Below are 16,486 nucleotides of genomic sequence, written 5' to 3'. Positions count from 1 at the left end.
TGCTACTTCTTATTCATATTATGCTAGTCAATTGATTAACTCTATTATGTTAATTAATGAGAGTTTAGTGAAGATAAATAAAACTTTGAATTATGAGCTGAAAGTTTCAGAAACTAAGATATTGAGTCGAACTAAAATTGAATTATGGTGTTGGTCGATAGTGTTGGTTCTGACAAACACTGTGGTGTTGGTTTATGAAGACCAGCAGAAACCAGCACCACAAGCTAGTTGGCACATGATCATAACTCAGTAGGGATCCTCTGGTCTGCAAATTATGGACTAGAGGATGGTCCATTGCATGAGGACCCTTGATTTGGATAGACTCCACCTTTAAATAGGTGGGGTCCATCCAAATCAAGGGTCTAAAAAAGTGGATCATCCTCTGGTCCGCAATTTACGGACCAGAAGATCCGTCCTCATCATAACTGTGCCTACATGCATTAGAGTCAGGATTGGACAGCATATATATCTTCCACACACTCAACAATTCCATCTCTTTGTAAAATTTCAAAAATTTCAAGGGGGTATTCAATGTTAGACTTTTAATTATTTTGAATGATTTTTATGGATTTTAAAAATCTAGGTGTATTCAATCTAGACTTTTATAAACTCTATAGAAATCTAGTGGTATTCAAATTAGATTTTTATAGAATTTTAAAAAGTCATATGGTATTCAAACTTGACTTTTTAAAATTCTATGAAAATCTTTTGGTATCCAAAGTTTCAATAGATTTTCATGGATTCTTTTAGAATTCCTTGGATATAAATTTTAACGAATAAGAGCTCTCCAAAATACTTGGTACAACTTTAAAAATAAAATAAAAAGTCTTCTCCTCACCGATAGAAATTCAAATCACCTTAATTTTTTTATGAATAAGTCCTTTCTCTTCCCACTCCTCGATTTTGATTATTTCTTGATCTAAATGGCATTGTCCTTGTTCAACCTCTCGGCGTCCTGCATCAACCTCTCAGCATGCATTTCATGGGAAGTTGAGAGTCCTCTGAAACACCTTTTTCCGACATTATAACGACAAAATAATGGATCAAAACGGCCGGAACGGAACGGCAACCGCTTGCAGCCTTTTCTTCGACGGCGGCTCACGACGGCAGGCTACAGGCGGAGAATTTTCTCCAGTTGCTCGTGATGGGAAACAATGAGGAGTGTCATTAGGTGAAGCTTGTGATGCGTCGGAAAGGAGAAAAATAAATAGAAAAATTGTTTGAGGAGATCGATGATGCTTCTGTCGGCTACTTGCGAGCGGGTCAAAATCGAAGTCGATTTGGACGGTGGCGCTGTGCATACAGGGATGAGAAACTTGATACATTAGGTTTTAGTATAAAATATATAATAATAAATCAAATTAATTCTCAACTTAATTAATAGATTATTTAATAAAATCTAATGAAATGAGACCCTAAAAACATTCTATTAAATTTATTTAAATCTTAAAAATTCCTAAATAAATTTTATATATTTATATTTATTTATTTTAATAATATTATTACTAATCAAAATAGTAATATTATTATGAATTTTATTACTAATCAAATTTATTAATTCAACACTTTATTAAAAATTTGACCAAATTAAAGGGTTGCCAACATTTCATGATAATTTGGATTAAATTTGTAAATAAAAACATTTAAAATTATTATAATATTGTTGGATTTAAAATTACATTATTAAAGTTTTTTTTTTAAATTACAAATTGCGACGTTCTTTGTTTTTAGCCAAAACAAGATAAAAGTATAAAAAAATTTTTTAAAAAAATATTGACAAATATACTATTTATTATTTTATTAAAAAAAAATTTAATTAGGTATTTTAGGTTTTATTCGAAAATAAATATCATGCGAGACCATAACCACCTACGCTTTTCCAAGATTGAATACACCCCCTTAAATCTACAAGTTTCCATAAAATTTATAAATGCCTGTAAAAGTCTTGCAAAAAAGTCTATAGAACTCCATGGAATTCTTTTCACAACTATATGAGATTCTATAAAAGTCAATAAAAATCTATCAACTCCACAAAAATCTATCATTAAAAAAAAAGTCAATGAAAGTCATTCAATCTCTTGATTGAATACACCCCTCCAAGTCATCTAGGTTTATCAACGGATTTCGGTCAAAACTCATTGATGGACTTAGAGTATTCTGATCGGACTACTTTATTATCATAAAAGATTCTCAACATTGATCAGAAAGTTTAGAAAGTTCCAAACTTTGTGCTAATTGACACGGGCCTATAACTTCACGTAAGAGACTCAGAACTAAGATTTCTCACCATATCTACCTTCTATACACTCCACATTTCTCTTTACAAAAATTTAGAAATTCAAGTCATCTTCCAACTCCTGTAGATTTCTACAATGCCGTAGAGTCGATGGGTGTCCTCCGTTATAATCATAAAAGATTCCCAACATTGTTCAGAAGGTTTAGAAAGTTTCAGACTGTGTTAATTGGCACGGGTCTATAACTTCATATAAGAGACTCAGGACCTACACACTCACCTCTTCCATCTTATTTCAAATTTTTAAAAATCCGTCCACTAGGTCTATCAATCAATTTTGGTCAAAACTCATGGATTTAGAGAGCTCTGATCAACTCATTTCAACTTCTATGTGTTTATTAGGTGAGCTTGAGTCCAAATAAATCCTTAAAGGCTCTCCCAGTGCTCAAAACGATTTTTGAAACTTTCATGACACTATGGTGTTGGTCTTCGAAAACCAACATCGCAACGATGTTGGTATTTAAGCTGTGGTGCTAGTTTACAAAGGCCAGCACCAAAGTAATTTTTATTTTATTTATTATTTTTATTAATAAAATCATCTTTAGTAATTTTATTTTATTATTCTTTTATAATTAGATATTAAAAATAGAATATATTTTAAAATATAAAAAATCTTTTTGATATTTTATTAATTTTTTTATTAAAGTTTTTAAAAAAAATAAACAAATTTAGAGTGTTGATCAAAGTTTAAATTAATTTTAAAGGAAAGATAAGAGAGGAAACTTAGGAGATAGGAAAGACAAGAAATTAAATGTTGCATGTAAATGAGAGGCAAAAAGAAGACATGAAAAGTCATTAATTGTGGGTAAAATTGAAATTAAGTGAGCCTTTGGAGAAGAATGAAACTTTGGTGCGCCTTTTAGGCAAAACCAAACTTAAAGTACGCCCTTTGGGAATTTGCTGAAAAGATGACCATCTTATTTACTCTAGCACCTTTTCTTCGAATACCAAAAGAATTGGTCATGATGCCTGATAAAAGTCATATCCAGAGCTTGAAGGCGTCTCCACAACCCCTAAACCAGTCACCAATACCTGGATAGGTGAGGACCAAGGAAATCATCCTTGGCTCTGAGTGAGAGGCTCACTCAGCTGAACACCAATCACACTTAAGTTGTGACAGGTTTCAAATCAGTCAAAATGACATCAGTTTTATTAAAGGAATGCCAAGGCCTTAACCTCAGACTGTCAACTAAATTTATAATTACTCACAGAAATGTTAGAAATATTTCCAACCTTAGTTTGCTCCTTGAAGTAAAAAATTATAACTTCAAATTATCCTTATAGTTTTTTTGGCGTGAAATCTCCTTGAGCATAGATACAATGATCTAACTGAAGTTTAACATATATCTAAAATTGGTCTAAAAGATGATATATCAGCTCTACATGACAGTAGGTATGCACAATGAATGTTTTTAAATCAACAAATGGTATTTGTTACCTTAAGTTCACACAATATGCTGGGCAATCCCAGTGGATTAGTACTACTACACCATAAAGAAAATATAGTCTAGTAGAAAATAAATCGTACTCAAGAACGGCAAAAAAGCACAATTTTGAGCAATATAAGAACATCTCACAGTAGTTTCTCTTGGGACAGCTGGATCATTTATTGCTGGACTCTTCTCATTGTATATGTTACCAGCATTTGCAATTGGTGCAGAGAATTGCAAACGCGACTGATCCCCTGCCCAACCATTTGTTCTTGCTCCTTCAACACCTGCAATGCAATTATAGTTGCATAAAGAACTATATTGTCTCAGAAAACCAAAATAAGAAAATTGGTTAAAGCTAGAGAAAAATGTTTTTACATCAGGCTAGAAATCCCACAAATATTGAATGGAGGTGTAACGCCCCTAAAAAAAAATCCACTACATGCATAAAGAATTTAAATGTACTAAAATAATTTATATAAATGATTTAAATAAATATTTATTTTAATGGCTCGAAAATATCCGGCCAAGAGTATCTTTCTGGCCAATAACCGACCGCTCGAGTGTCCTCCGCAAGTTCCTTGATGGACTTCCAGTAGAATGTAATCGATGTCCTCTGGCTCAACGCATTTGAGCAGGGGTCGGGAGAAAGCTTTCTTGTATAGCTGATCCCCAATTAGCGTGAATCTTCCTGCCCTTTTTCTCAATCGGTGGGCTTCTTCCCGATCGGACGGCGTAATTCCCGATTACAGGAACTCTATCAGCGCTGCCCTCCAATCATTTGGGAAGATGAACCCTTCCATTCGATCAATGTGTGCCATCAGAGATACCTGCCCGATCGGCTGCGAGATAACGATCGGCGATATGGAGTTGGCTAGCTTAGCCAGCTAGTCCGCCACCTGATTTTCCTCTCGGGGTATCTTCTGAACAACCACCTCCCGAAAGTTGGCCTTTAACTTTTCAAAGGCCTCGGCGTAGAGCTTGAGTCGAGTGTTGCTTATCTCGAATGCCCCGGTGAGTTGCTGTGCGACTAAATGGGAATCCGAGTGAATCAAGACCTTGATCGCTTCGACATGCCGAGCGGCCTTCGCTCCGACATGCCGAGCGACCTGCAAGCCTACTATGAGTGTCTCGTATTCGGTCTCGTTGTTGGTCGCCCGATATTCTAACCGAACGGACAAGTGCATTCGTTCCTCCTGGGGGGAGATCAGTAGTACACCGACTCTGCTTCCTTGCCGAGTGGACGATCCGTCCACATATACCCTCCAAGTGACTTCTGGCTCGAGATTCTGTACTTCAGTGACAAAGTTCGCCAAGGATTGCGCCTTGATGGCCGTTCGGGGCTGATACTGTATGTCAAATTCACTAAGCTCAGTTGTCCATTTGATCAGCCGTCCGGACACCTCTGGATTGAGGAGAACTCTTCCCAAAGGGATGCTAGTCATTACCACGATCGTGTGTGCGAGGAAATATGGGCGAAGCCTCCAAGCGGCGAGCACCAAAGCAAAGACAAGCTTCTCGAGTCCAGTGTAGCGAAATTCAATATCTTTTAAAATATGGCTTAGGAAATACACTGGTTGTTCTTCGTCGTTCGACCTCACCAACGCCGAGCCGACAGCGTGCTCGGTCGAGGACAAATAAATGCGAAGCGGCTCGCCGACAGTCAGCTTAGCCAATACAGGCAGTCTTCAAATGCCCTGTCGCACTCTTCGTCCCATTGGAACTTGGTAGCTCGGCGCAATATCTTGAAGAATAAGAGGCTCCGATCGGCAGACTTGGAGATGAATCGAGATAAGGCAGTTATCCGACCGGTGAGTCGCTGAGTTTCCTTCAAATTCTTTGGCGGCGGCATATCTTGCAGCGCTCTCACCTTACTAGGGTTCGCCTCGATGGCCCGCTCGGTGACGATATAGTCGAGGAATTTTCCACCATTTGCACCGAACAGACACTTGCTCGGATTTAGCGTAACTCCATATACGCGGAGCGTCTGGCAGGTTTCTTCTATGTCTGCATAGAGGTCGGCAGCTCGGAGGGACTTGATGAGTATATCGTCGACATATACCTCCATGTTTCGTCCGATCTACTGCTGGAACACCTTATTCATGAATCTTTAATAGATAGCCCCAGCATTCTTTAGTCCGAACGGCATCACGTTGTAACAGTAGGTGTCGTCCGCCGTGATGAAGCTCACCTTCTCTTGATCCTCCGCAGTGAGCGGCACTTGATGATACCCCTGATACGCGTCAAGCATGCATATCAGCTCGCACCCAGCTGTGGAATCCACCATCTGGTCAATCCTCGGCAGTGGGTAGAAGTCCTTCGGGCAGGCCTTGTTGAGGTCTCGAAAGTCGATGCAGACCCTCCACTTGTTGCCGGGCTTCAAAACCAGCACCACATTCGTGAGTCAGCTCGGGAACTGGACCTCTCTGATGTGGCCAGCCTCCAATAGCTTCTCTACTTCAGCTCGAATGATCAGATTCTACTCGGCGCTAAAATCCCTTTTCTTCTGCTTCACCGGCCTAGCGTCCGATCAGACGTGGAGCTCATGCTGTGCTACGCTCAGGGAAATGTCGAGTAGTTCATGGGTGGACCAGGCGAAGACATCATGATTTTGCTGAAGGCATCTAATCAGCTCGGCCTTCTGGTGAGCTTGTAGGTCGATCGCTATGAAAGTCGTTGCCTCCAACCGGCCAAGGTGTATCTGCACCTCTTATTTTTCTTCATAAACTAAAGTAGGAGGTTTCTCGATTATGGCGTTTACCTCGAGTCGGGGAACTTTCCAAGCGGACTTAGCTTCCGCTTTCACCATCTCGACGTAGCATCGCCGAGCAGCCAGTTGATCTCCTTTAACTTCTCCAACCCGATTCTCCACGAGGAACTTGATCTTCTGGCAATAGGTAGAGACTACCGTCTGAAATTCATTGAGGGCCGGTTGGCCCAGAATGACGTTATAGGTTGATGGGGCGTCCACGACGATGAAAGTGGTAGTCCTGGTCCTTCGGAGCGGCTCCTCTCCGAGTGATATGGCCAACCTTGTCTGACCGATCGGCTGGGCCTCATTATCGGTGAATCCATACAGAGGGGTTCGTCATCGGTAGCAACTCGGCCTGGTCGATCTGGAGCTGGTCGAAGGTTGTTAATAAATATGCGATGAATAGTGTAGTTGGCGATTACCGCATGGATGATAAGGGCGTCATCGTGCGGCACTTCAATCCCATCAAGATCCCCGGGGCCAAAGCTTATTTCAAGCTCGTTCGCCCTCTCTTGGTTGCATCCCACAGCATGGATCTCCAATCGCCGAGCATATAACTTCAGAGCTCGGTTGGAGTCTCCGCTGGTTGGTCCGCCAGCTATGATGTTGATCTCACCCCGAGTAGCGTTGCTTCGGTTTTCCTCCTCCCGAGCGGAGTGCCTGATTCGCTCGTGTGAGGCTTGGGTGTGGTCATCACTCCTTGTTTGATGATGATGCTGCCGCTCGAGTGACCTTCTAGTCTCCTCTCGCCATCCGGCACTCGGCCGCCTATATCGCAGTTCGGGGGAAGGCGATCTGCGGCGGTAACTTCTGAGAGTCGGCTGAGCGACCGCAGAGACTCCGCGACAATCACGGGTGTTGTGGGTAGCCGATTGATGGAAGGTACAGAACATAGGTGTCCATACCTTTCCCTTGGGCATTGGCCGTTCGACGTCCATGTGTTGAACAACGTGTGACCTAGCTACTTGATGCGATTGTGCCACATCGGCTCGTGGCCCTCTCGGAGGCTGGTGGCTGACCGACGACCTCCGTTCGGCTTGCACCAATCGCTCTGATGGCGTTTCCTTCCTTCGGGTCGCTTGAGCTTCCTCCACATTGATATACTCACTGGCCTTCCTCAACATATGGTCGTAATCACGGGGCGGCTTTCTGATGAGTGAGCAGAAGAAGTCCCCATCGATGAGCCCTTGGGTGAAGGCATGCATCATAGTTTTAGACGAGACCGTGGGGATATCCATGGCCGCTTGGTTAGAGCATTGAATGTAGGTCCGTAAAGTCTTTCTCAGCCCTTGCTTCATAGAGAACAGACTGACGCTGGTCTTCTGATAACGCCTGCTGCTCGCGAAGTGGTTGAGGAAGGTCGTTCGAAAATCTTTGAAGCTCTGAATCGATCCATCCGGTAATCTTCAAAACCAACGTTGTGCCGAGCCGGATAACGTGGTGAGGAAGACTCAGCACTTAACCCCATCTGTGTATTGATGAAGGATTGCAGCGTTATCGAACTTACCGAGGTGGTCGTCCGGATCAATCGACCTATTATATTCACCGATCGCTAAGGGTGCGTAGTGCCTTGGCAAAGGATACTGCAGAATTGCCTCGGAGAATTGGCGGTTGATCCGTTCAGGGGAGGAGTCAGCTCGGGGCGCCTTTCCCTTTCTCACGTCCCGAGCGAGAGCTCGTTAAAGGATGACTGGTCTCGGTTTGCTTGCGCGATTTCAGATGGCATCTGGAACAAGGCCCGATGGAATGGGATCGGGGCGGGCGACGCCTCTGTTTGCGTGCCGATCGGACCCTTGTTTTGGCCCCATATGGAGAGCTTTTCCGATCGGTCTTTGTGCGCCGCTCGGCCTCCCGATGTTGAGATTGCTTGTTGCGCCATCCGATCGGCTAGTGCCTTCTGTTGCTGCTCTATTATCTTGGTCGCTCGCGCTTGTATGAGCGCGCCGAGCTCCTCTTGGGAGAGAGTCACAGTGTGTTGACGTCCAGCTTCTTCCATCTCCTTAGCTCGGATTCAGGTGTGTTCCCACAGACGGTGCCAAATTTGTTCCTGTCCGAAAGCTGAGTCGATGGACGCTGGGGATGTGACGCTCCCGTTGACTGGTTGAAGACTGCAAGCGTAGATCTCCCGCCGACGTAGACCTGCAAGCACAATGCCGAACCGGGGAGGGGTTCCCCGGCGATGACCCTCCGACGCTCAAGTAAGATGTCCGGTAGAAAAAAGTAGAGCAAAGGGGAAGCAAAAACTGTAGCTACAGTAAAAAAGTGAGCATACCTCCGCCGAAGTCTAGGGGTCCTTATATAGAGCTCACCAGAAGCGCGCGCACGCCCCCCGAGGCGCGCACACTCCTCCAAGCATACCGGTAATGGATGTGTCAGAAAAACGTGTCTGACGTTATACCTTAATAACACGAGCATATCTCTGACATGACAGTGGAAGTTTCCACCGTACGATTCTCTGTCTGACCATGCCGCCGACCAGGCCTCTTGTCGACGACACTGGTTCCTAGGAAGATATCGCCAACTGCTCCCTTTGTCCTTTACAGGGTCGAGCGGAGGAACCGCTCGGCTAGCGCCTTCCCTGGGCCGAGCGGAGGAGCCGATCGGCTAACACCCTCCAGGCGACACCAAGATCGGGCCGATTTGGCTGTGCTCGGCTGGTGATTTGATGTTCGACTCCACCCTGTCGAGCGAGGGAGCCTTAACTGCCGGGTTGATGTCGTGCCCCTTATTAGGCGAGCGGGATGACCGCTTGGCATTCGTCTCTTCTAGCTTTGTCTTATGAGCGTCGGAAACTTGGCATCAAGCCGAGCTGTCGACATGCCGGGTCGGCTATTCTTCTTGCCGCTCGGGCAGGTATCTTGCCCGATCGGACGCTTACCCTGGATGTTGACCACTTTGACTTCTTACCAGGCGGGCCTCGTCTTACCACCAGATCAAATAGTAAGCTCCTGAGCGAAGCTTCTGAATGACCTTATACGGTCCTTCCTATAGGACTTCTAACTTGCTGATGTCGCCGACCGGCTTTACTCTCTTCCATCTAAAGTCGCTGACCTAGAATAACCTTGGGATCACTCTCCGATTGTAGTTTTGCTTCATGCGCTACCGATAAGCCATTAGTCGGATGGCAACCTTATCTCATACTTCATCCACCAGTTTGAGCTCCATGAGCCTTCGATCAACGTCTCTATCATCGTAGAGTTGCATCCGGTCGGACTCTACTCCAACTTCTACCGGAACCATAGTTTCACCCCCGTACACCAAATGGAGCTGGGTTATACCGGTCACCTCTCTTGGTGTGGTGCGATAAGCTCACAATACGCTCGGGATCTCGTCGACCCTTGCCCCTGGCACGGTTAAGCCGAGCCTGCAACCTTCTAAGGATCTCTCTGTTGATGACTTCCGCCTGGCCGTTACTTTGGGGGTAGGTCACCGACGTGAAGGCCTGCAAGATGTCATAACCCATGCACCATTCCCTGAGCCTCTTCCCTGCGAATTGTCTTCTATTGTCTGAACAAGCTTGCGAGGGATGCCAAACCGACACAGGATATTTTGCTATATAAACTTGATAACCATGTGCTCGGTTATCTTAGCGAGCGGCTCGACCTCCATCCATTTTGAGAAATAATCTACCGCAATAAGTAGAAATCATTGTTGCCCGATTGCAATAGGAAATAGTCTAACAATGTCCATGTTCATTGGTCGAACGGATAAGACACGACGGATGCCCACCAGCAAGACCTGTTCAACCGGCTTATCTATTATGATCGGCGATAAAAAACTTACTAACTTAGCCAACTCGTCCGCATATTAGTTGTTCGACCAGGGGATCTTCTGTATAATCACTTCTTGGAAACTTATCTTCAACTTCACAAAAGCTTCGGCATACAGCTTGAGCCAGGCGTTATTCACTTCGAACGTTCCAATAGCTGCTGAGTTGCTAGCTAAGAATCTAAATAAATGAAGACTCTTGTAGCTCCCACATGCCAAGCTGCCTGCAGACCAACTATCAAGGCCTCATATTCTGCCTTGTTATTTGTTGCCTAATAATCAAGTCGTATGGATAAGTGCATCTGATCCTCTCGCAACGATATTAAAAGGATGCTGATTCCACTACCTTGACGATTGGATGAACCGTCCACATATATCTTCCAAATCGCGTCCGGCTCGGTGTTCTGGACCTCAGTGACAAAATCAACTAAGGCTTGGGCCTTGATCGATGTCCGCGGCTGCTACTGTATTTCAAACTCACTCAGCTCGGTAGTTCATTTGATCAGCCGTTTGAATGCTTCTAGGTTAAGGAGGACTCTCCAGTGCACTGTTAGTCATCACCACGATGGGATGTGAGAGAAATACGGGTGAAACCTCCAAGTGGCGAGTACTAGTGCATACGCCAATTTTTCGAAACTGGTGTATCGAGATTCTGCATCTTTCAATATATGGCTAAGAAAGTACATTGACTGTTGTTTAGAGTCGTTCTGCTGCACCAACGCTGAGCCAACCGCATGCTCTGTGGATGACAAATAAATCTAGGGCGGTTCACTGCCAGTACAGGTAAAGAGGTAAGGTATTTCTTAAGTTTCTCCAGTACCTTGTCACATTCCGCGTCCCACTAGAATTTCGTCACGCGATGTAGTATCTTGAAGAACAGGTGACACCGGTCGGAGGATTTGAAGATGAATTTTGATAATGTGGTGGTCCGTCCGGTCAACCGTTGGGCCTCCTTCAAGTTGTGGGGCGGGGGCATGTCCTGCAACACTTTCACTTTGCTCGGATTTGCCTCGATTCCCCGTTTAGTGACGATATAACCAAGGAAGCAACCACTTTTTGCTCCGAGCAAGCACTTGTTCAAGTTCAGCTTAATTCCGTACGTCCTCTGGGTTTGACAAGTTTTTTCGACGTCTGCACAAAGGTAAGTGGCTCGGAGAGATTTTATTAAGATATCATCGGCATATACCTCCATGTTACGGCCGATCTGCCATCAGAACACCTTGTTCATCAGTCTTTGATAAGTGGCAAGGCGTTCTTTAATTCGAACAACATTACGTTGTAGTAGTAGGTCCTATCGGCTGTAATGGAGCTGACCTTCTCTTGATCTTCCTTGGCGAGCGACACCTGATGGTATCATTGGTATGCATAGAGCATGCAGATCAGCTCGCAACCCACTATAGAGTCCACCATTTAATCTATCCAATGCAAGAGATAAAAGTCCTTTGGGCAAGCTTTGTTTAAATTGCGGAAGTCAATGCAAACTCGCCACTTGTTGCCCGGCTTAGAGACCAGCACAATGTTGGCAGCCAGCTCAAAAATTGTACCTCACAGATGTGACCGGCTTCCGGGAATTTTTCTATCTCCTCTCGGATGATTTGATTCTTCTTCAAGATGAAGTCCCTCTTCCTTTATTTCACAGGCCGAGCATCTGATCGGGCGTGGAGCTCATGTTGAGCCATGCTCGACGAGATACTCGAGAGTTCATGAGTTGACCAGGCGAACACGTCGTGATTTCACCTAAGGCAAGCCACCAACTTTGGCTTTTCTCGTCTGTCAAGTCGACGACAACAAATGTTGTGGCTTCCGACCGACTAGGATGGATTTGAACTTCATCCTTCTCATCATAGACCAGCACAGGCGATTCTTCCATGATGGTGTTCACCTCCAAACGCTGGATCTTTCGCGCGGCCCTCGCCTTTGATTTGACCATATCGACGTAGCACCGCAGAGCGGCCAATTGATCGCCTTTGACTTCTCCTACCTCATTGTCCACCGGAAACTTTATCTTCTAGTAGAAAGTGGACACTACGACTCGGAACTCATTTAGGGTCGGTCGACCCAATATTACATTGTAGGCGGATGGCGCATCCACCACAATGACATTTGTGGTTCTGGTCCTCTTGAGAGGCTCCTCTCCGAACTATATGTTCAACCGAGCCTAGCCAATCGCCAATACCTTATTGCCTGTGAACCTATACAGCAGGGTCGTCATGGGCTGCAATTCACTTCATCGATTTGTAGCTGATCGAATGCTTTCTTGAAGATGATATTCACCAAACTGCCTGTATCTACAAAAGTTTGGTGAATAGTGCAATTAGCTATTACCGCTCGGATAATTAAGGCGTTGTCGTGAGAGATTTCCACTCCCTTTTGGTCTCGAGGGCCAAAGCTAATCTTTGATCCCTCGGCTTTCTCCTAGCTGCATCTCATATCATGTATCTCCAGTCACCAAGCGTGCGACTTCCTGACTCTGTTGGAATCACCGTCAGTTGGTCCTCCAGCGATCATTCCAATTTCGCCTCGGGCGGCATTACTTCGATTTTCTTCCTCCCGAGCCGAGGGTCTAGTCCGTTTAGCCGAAAGTCGGGCGGAGCTTGCATTTCCCTTCGCTAAGGATGCCGATGGCGCTGCTCGGCCACCGGTCTCTCTTCTTCTCTTTGCCCGTCTGACTGACGTCGATGACGCCGATTAGGAGTTGGTGAGCGATGACGGTATCCTGGAGGAATTGATCGGCCTGAGACTATTCTCAAATCATAGCAATCTCGTGTGTTATGCGTCGCCGATTGATGGAAAGAGCAAAACAACAATCCACGGCCTGCCTATCGCAGCGTTCGGCCGGTTTGCTGCTACATGCTACACGACATGGGTTCGGAGCTCCTGGTGCAACTATGCTGCCCCCAATTGGGGGCCCTTTGGTGGCTGATGATTATTGGCTAGCTGTCGTTCAAGAGGAGCAGTCTGCTCAGTGGGCACTTCTTGCCGCTTGGGCCTCCTCTACATTTATCTACTCAGTGGCGCGCCTGAGCAGGTGATCAAAATCCTTTGACGACCTCTGAATAAGTGAGTGAAAGAATTCCCCTTTGATAAGCCCCTGCGAAAAGGCATTCACTAATACCTCCGGGGTGACCAATGGGATATCCATGGCCACTTGGTTGAACTGCTTGATGAAGCTCTTAATGCCTCCTTGGGCCCTTGCCTCACCACGAACAAATTAACACTCGTCTTCTGGTGGTGGCGATTATTGGTAAAATGATGCAGGAACGCCGCTCGGAAATCCTTGAAGCTGTGAATTGATCGATCGGCAGTGGTCTGAACCACTATTATGCTAATCCCGAGAGGGTGGTGAGGAAAACCCGACACTTGACTCCATCAGTGTACTGATGGAGTGTGACCGTATTATCAAACCTGATCAAATGGTCCTCTAAATTCAGTTGTCCCATTGTATTCCCCGATCGTCAATGGAGTATAATGTCGAGGTAGTGGGTCGTCAAGAATCCCTGAGGGAACTGCCGGTTGATCCGTTCAGGAGAATCATTGGCCCTTGGCGCTTTCCAATTCCGCCCATCCCGGAAAGGTGTGTCGTCCGAGGAGGATCCTTTCTCCCTATCCGCTTAGCCTTGTTCCTCTGAAAGAGTATGGAACAATGCCCGATGAAAGGGATCGACGCATTCGGCGCATCCCCGTATGTGCCTGTCGACTTCTTGTTTTTCCCCCGAACGGATATGTTTTTCGTTCGGTCTCTATACCCGGCTTGCGGTTCTGTTACTGAAGCCACGGGTTCATTTACTTGGTGCTCGGCCATCGCCTGCTGTTGCTGCTTCACCATTTTGGCAGCCCGAGCTTGTATCAACATGTCCAGCTCCTCCTTTGTTAGGGTTACTGTCATGAGTCGTCCAACGCCCTTCATCTCCACGTCTCGGATACAAGCTACGTTCCCACAGACAGCACCAATATGATCATGTCCGAAATCGGTGAAAAAGGCTAGTTGGGGATGTGTCTCCTCGATTGACTGCGCGAAGACTCCGCTCCGATCTACAACACAAGAAACGTCAATGCCAGGCAAGGAAGGGGTCTCGACGTTGGCCCTCCGACGCTCAAATCAATCACCGGAGCAGTAGAAAGAAGGCAGAGAAATCTAGTAGCAACAAAAGCACAAGCACAAATAACAGAAATCACATACCTCCGCCAGTGCATAGACCCCCTTTATATAGTGTTACAGTAGGTGATGTGCACGCTTCTCAAGGTACGAGCACATTTTCCCAACCGTCCTATGAAAAGACATGTCAGAAAAGAGGGTATATAAATCCTTAACATGACAGTAAAAAGTTCCATCGTACGACTTGCTTTGACCATGCCCTGTTGTTAACTGCATTATCTCCCAGAGGGATATTACAAGATATGAAAGGGGTCCCACAATTTTGACCGAGCGGGATAGCCGCTCGACCGAGACTCCCCGCCCGGTCGATCCCAGCAGCTGCTCTCCTCCGTAGTACCGTTTCAGTAGGTTGTGTCTTGCCCAACCGGCTGAGCGATCTACTCGGATGAGCTTCTTGGTCGGTCGGACCCTTTAGGCCTGATCGACAATTGAAATCGACCTCCGCTCGACCTACTTTTAAGTGATCCCATTAATTCCCTAGCGTTAACCGTCTTGACTTTAACATCCACGTCGACTGCTTGATAGACATCTTTTACCACCACATCAAAATATATATATACACACCCACACATAGTATTTCTCAACCATTTTTTTTCTTAAAAATAATTTAAATAAAGTGGAAGTTAGGGCAGTTTCATGGCGGCAAAAGGCGAATACGCTCGCCCTCAGCGCCCCTGCCAACCCGTCCTAGGACCAACATGGAGGAGGTAAATCACGGGCGGCTACTAGCCTTGGAATAATAACTAGCACATAAGGGAGGCATTTACCTCGGCTTTGACGAGATTCGAACCCCAAGCCTCATGGTGACAGCATCTCATGCGCTAGCCACTAGACCGTCCCGAGGGGACAAGTTAGGACAGTTTCATGAGTCATATAAGAAAACGATCAAATGTCATATCAATTTCTTATAACACTTGAGGCATCACACAGGGTAAATAATCACAAAAAGGAAGAGACTAACTTACACAGATAATAAAAACCAATGAAAAAGAATTTTATTATGCAAAAGATGATTAACATACTGGAATTAAGGTCCTTAAAAAGAATTCAACCCGAATAAAACGAAAAACAAAATTAAAAATACTCAAGGAGAAAAAAAACAATTGTATACCTAAATGGACTCAATAAACTGGGAAACAATCCAAATTACATAATTAGCATTCTACCAACACTTACCTATAATTCAAAATAAAACAATTATCAATTTGGAGACTTACTTTCCTAAAGAGGGGAACCTACCAAAATGAATTCTTACAAATCTACAAACTATTCCAAAAATCCAATTCCTAATTTGCATTAGAATGATAAAAGATTCACTATTAGTTTTACACCATAATTAAATTTTTTTAACTAAAATAGGTTAAGAAAAAACAAGTGCACTAGACATTACCAGACTTCCTATCAACATTAGTAGTGGCAGGGGCCAAACCAGAGCTAGGTCCATCTGCAAGAGCCTAAAACAGAGAGACATCTTCTTAACTAACCAATCAAACAACAAAGACAAAGGATAGGAGCAATCATAATTTTACAACATACCACAGCTCGTGGTGGAACACCTGCAATTTGTGCCTGCTGGTATTTCAAAATGGTCCAATCAAACACATAGTCAAATTGAAAACCTGTAAGGAAGAAAGGCATAAAGAATCTGCTCTGATACCCATTGGTTTACGTAGATGAGAGAGCGCACCTTCACGGATAAAGAGTTCACGAAGTATTCTCTTAAGATATGCATAATCAGGTTTATCATCAAAACGTAGTGAACGACAATAGTGGAAGTATGATGCAAATTCTGATGGATAACCACGACATAAGGCCTGTAAATGCAATCTTTTAGCAATTCAGTTTTGAGGAAATGCAGAAAATTTGGAAATTTGATATTCCTATCTGTTATATGCAGTTTACTTCAATAAATAGTGGACGTATGATGCAAACTCTGATGGATAACCATGACATAAGTCCTGTCAATGTGATCTTTAGCAGTTCTGTCTTGAAGAAATGCCGATATTTTGGAATTTGATACTCCTCTCTGTTATATGCAGTTTACTTCAATAAATGTGCAATGTGTTGCTGAAAAGATAAAATGCTGC

At 44.5% G+C, this 16,486-nt stretch overlaps 1 protein-coding gene across 4 annotated transcripts in view; it reads right to left on the bottom strand.

Annotated features, from left to right (window-relative positions):
* The window catches only part of LOC122051905 (casein kinase 1-like protein 1), a 30,638-nt gene that overhangs the window by 2,663 nt on the left and 11,489 nt on the right, over positions 1-16,486 (bottom strand). For all 4 annotated transcript variants that reach the window (XM_042613235.1, XM_042613234.1, XM_042613233.1 and 1 more), the window contains 4 exons: positions 16,087-16,213; positions 15,936-16,018; positions 15,790-15,853; positions 3,871-4,010 (listed from right to left, as the gene is read on the bottom strand). In XM_042613235.1, coding sequence (XP_042469169.1) covers positions 3,871-4,010; positions 15,790-15,853; positions 15,936-16,018; positions 16,087-16,213 — 414 coding nt within the window. The remainder of the gene's footprint in view (positions 1-3,870; positions 4,011-15,789; positions 15,854-15,935; positions 16,019-16,086; positions 16,214-16,486) is intronic.

This window comes from Zingiber officinale, chromosome 3A (genome assembly GCF_018446385.1).
Source record: "Zingiber officinale cultivar Zhangliang chromosome 3A, Zo_v1.1, whole genome shotgun sequence".
NCBI classification, from domain to species: Eukaryota; Viridiplantae; Streptophyta; class Magnoliopsida; order Zingiberales; family Zingiberaceae; genus Zingiber; species Zingiber officinale.
This window is presented reverse-complemented; position numbering and strand designations above follow the sequence as displayed.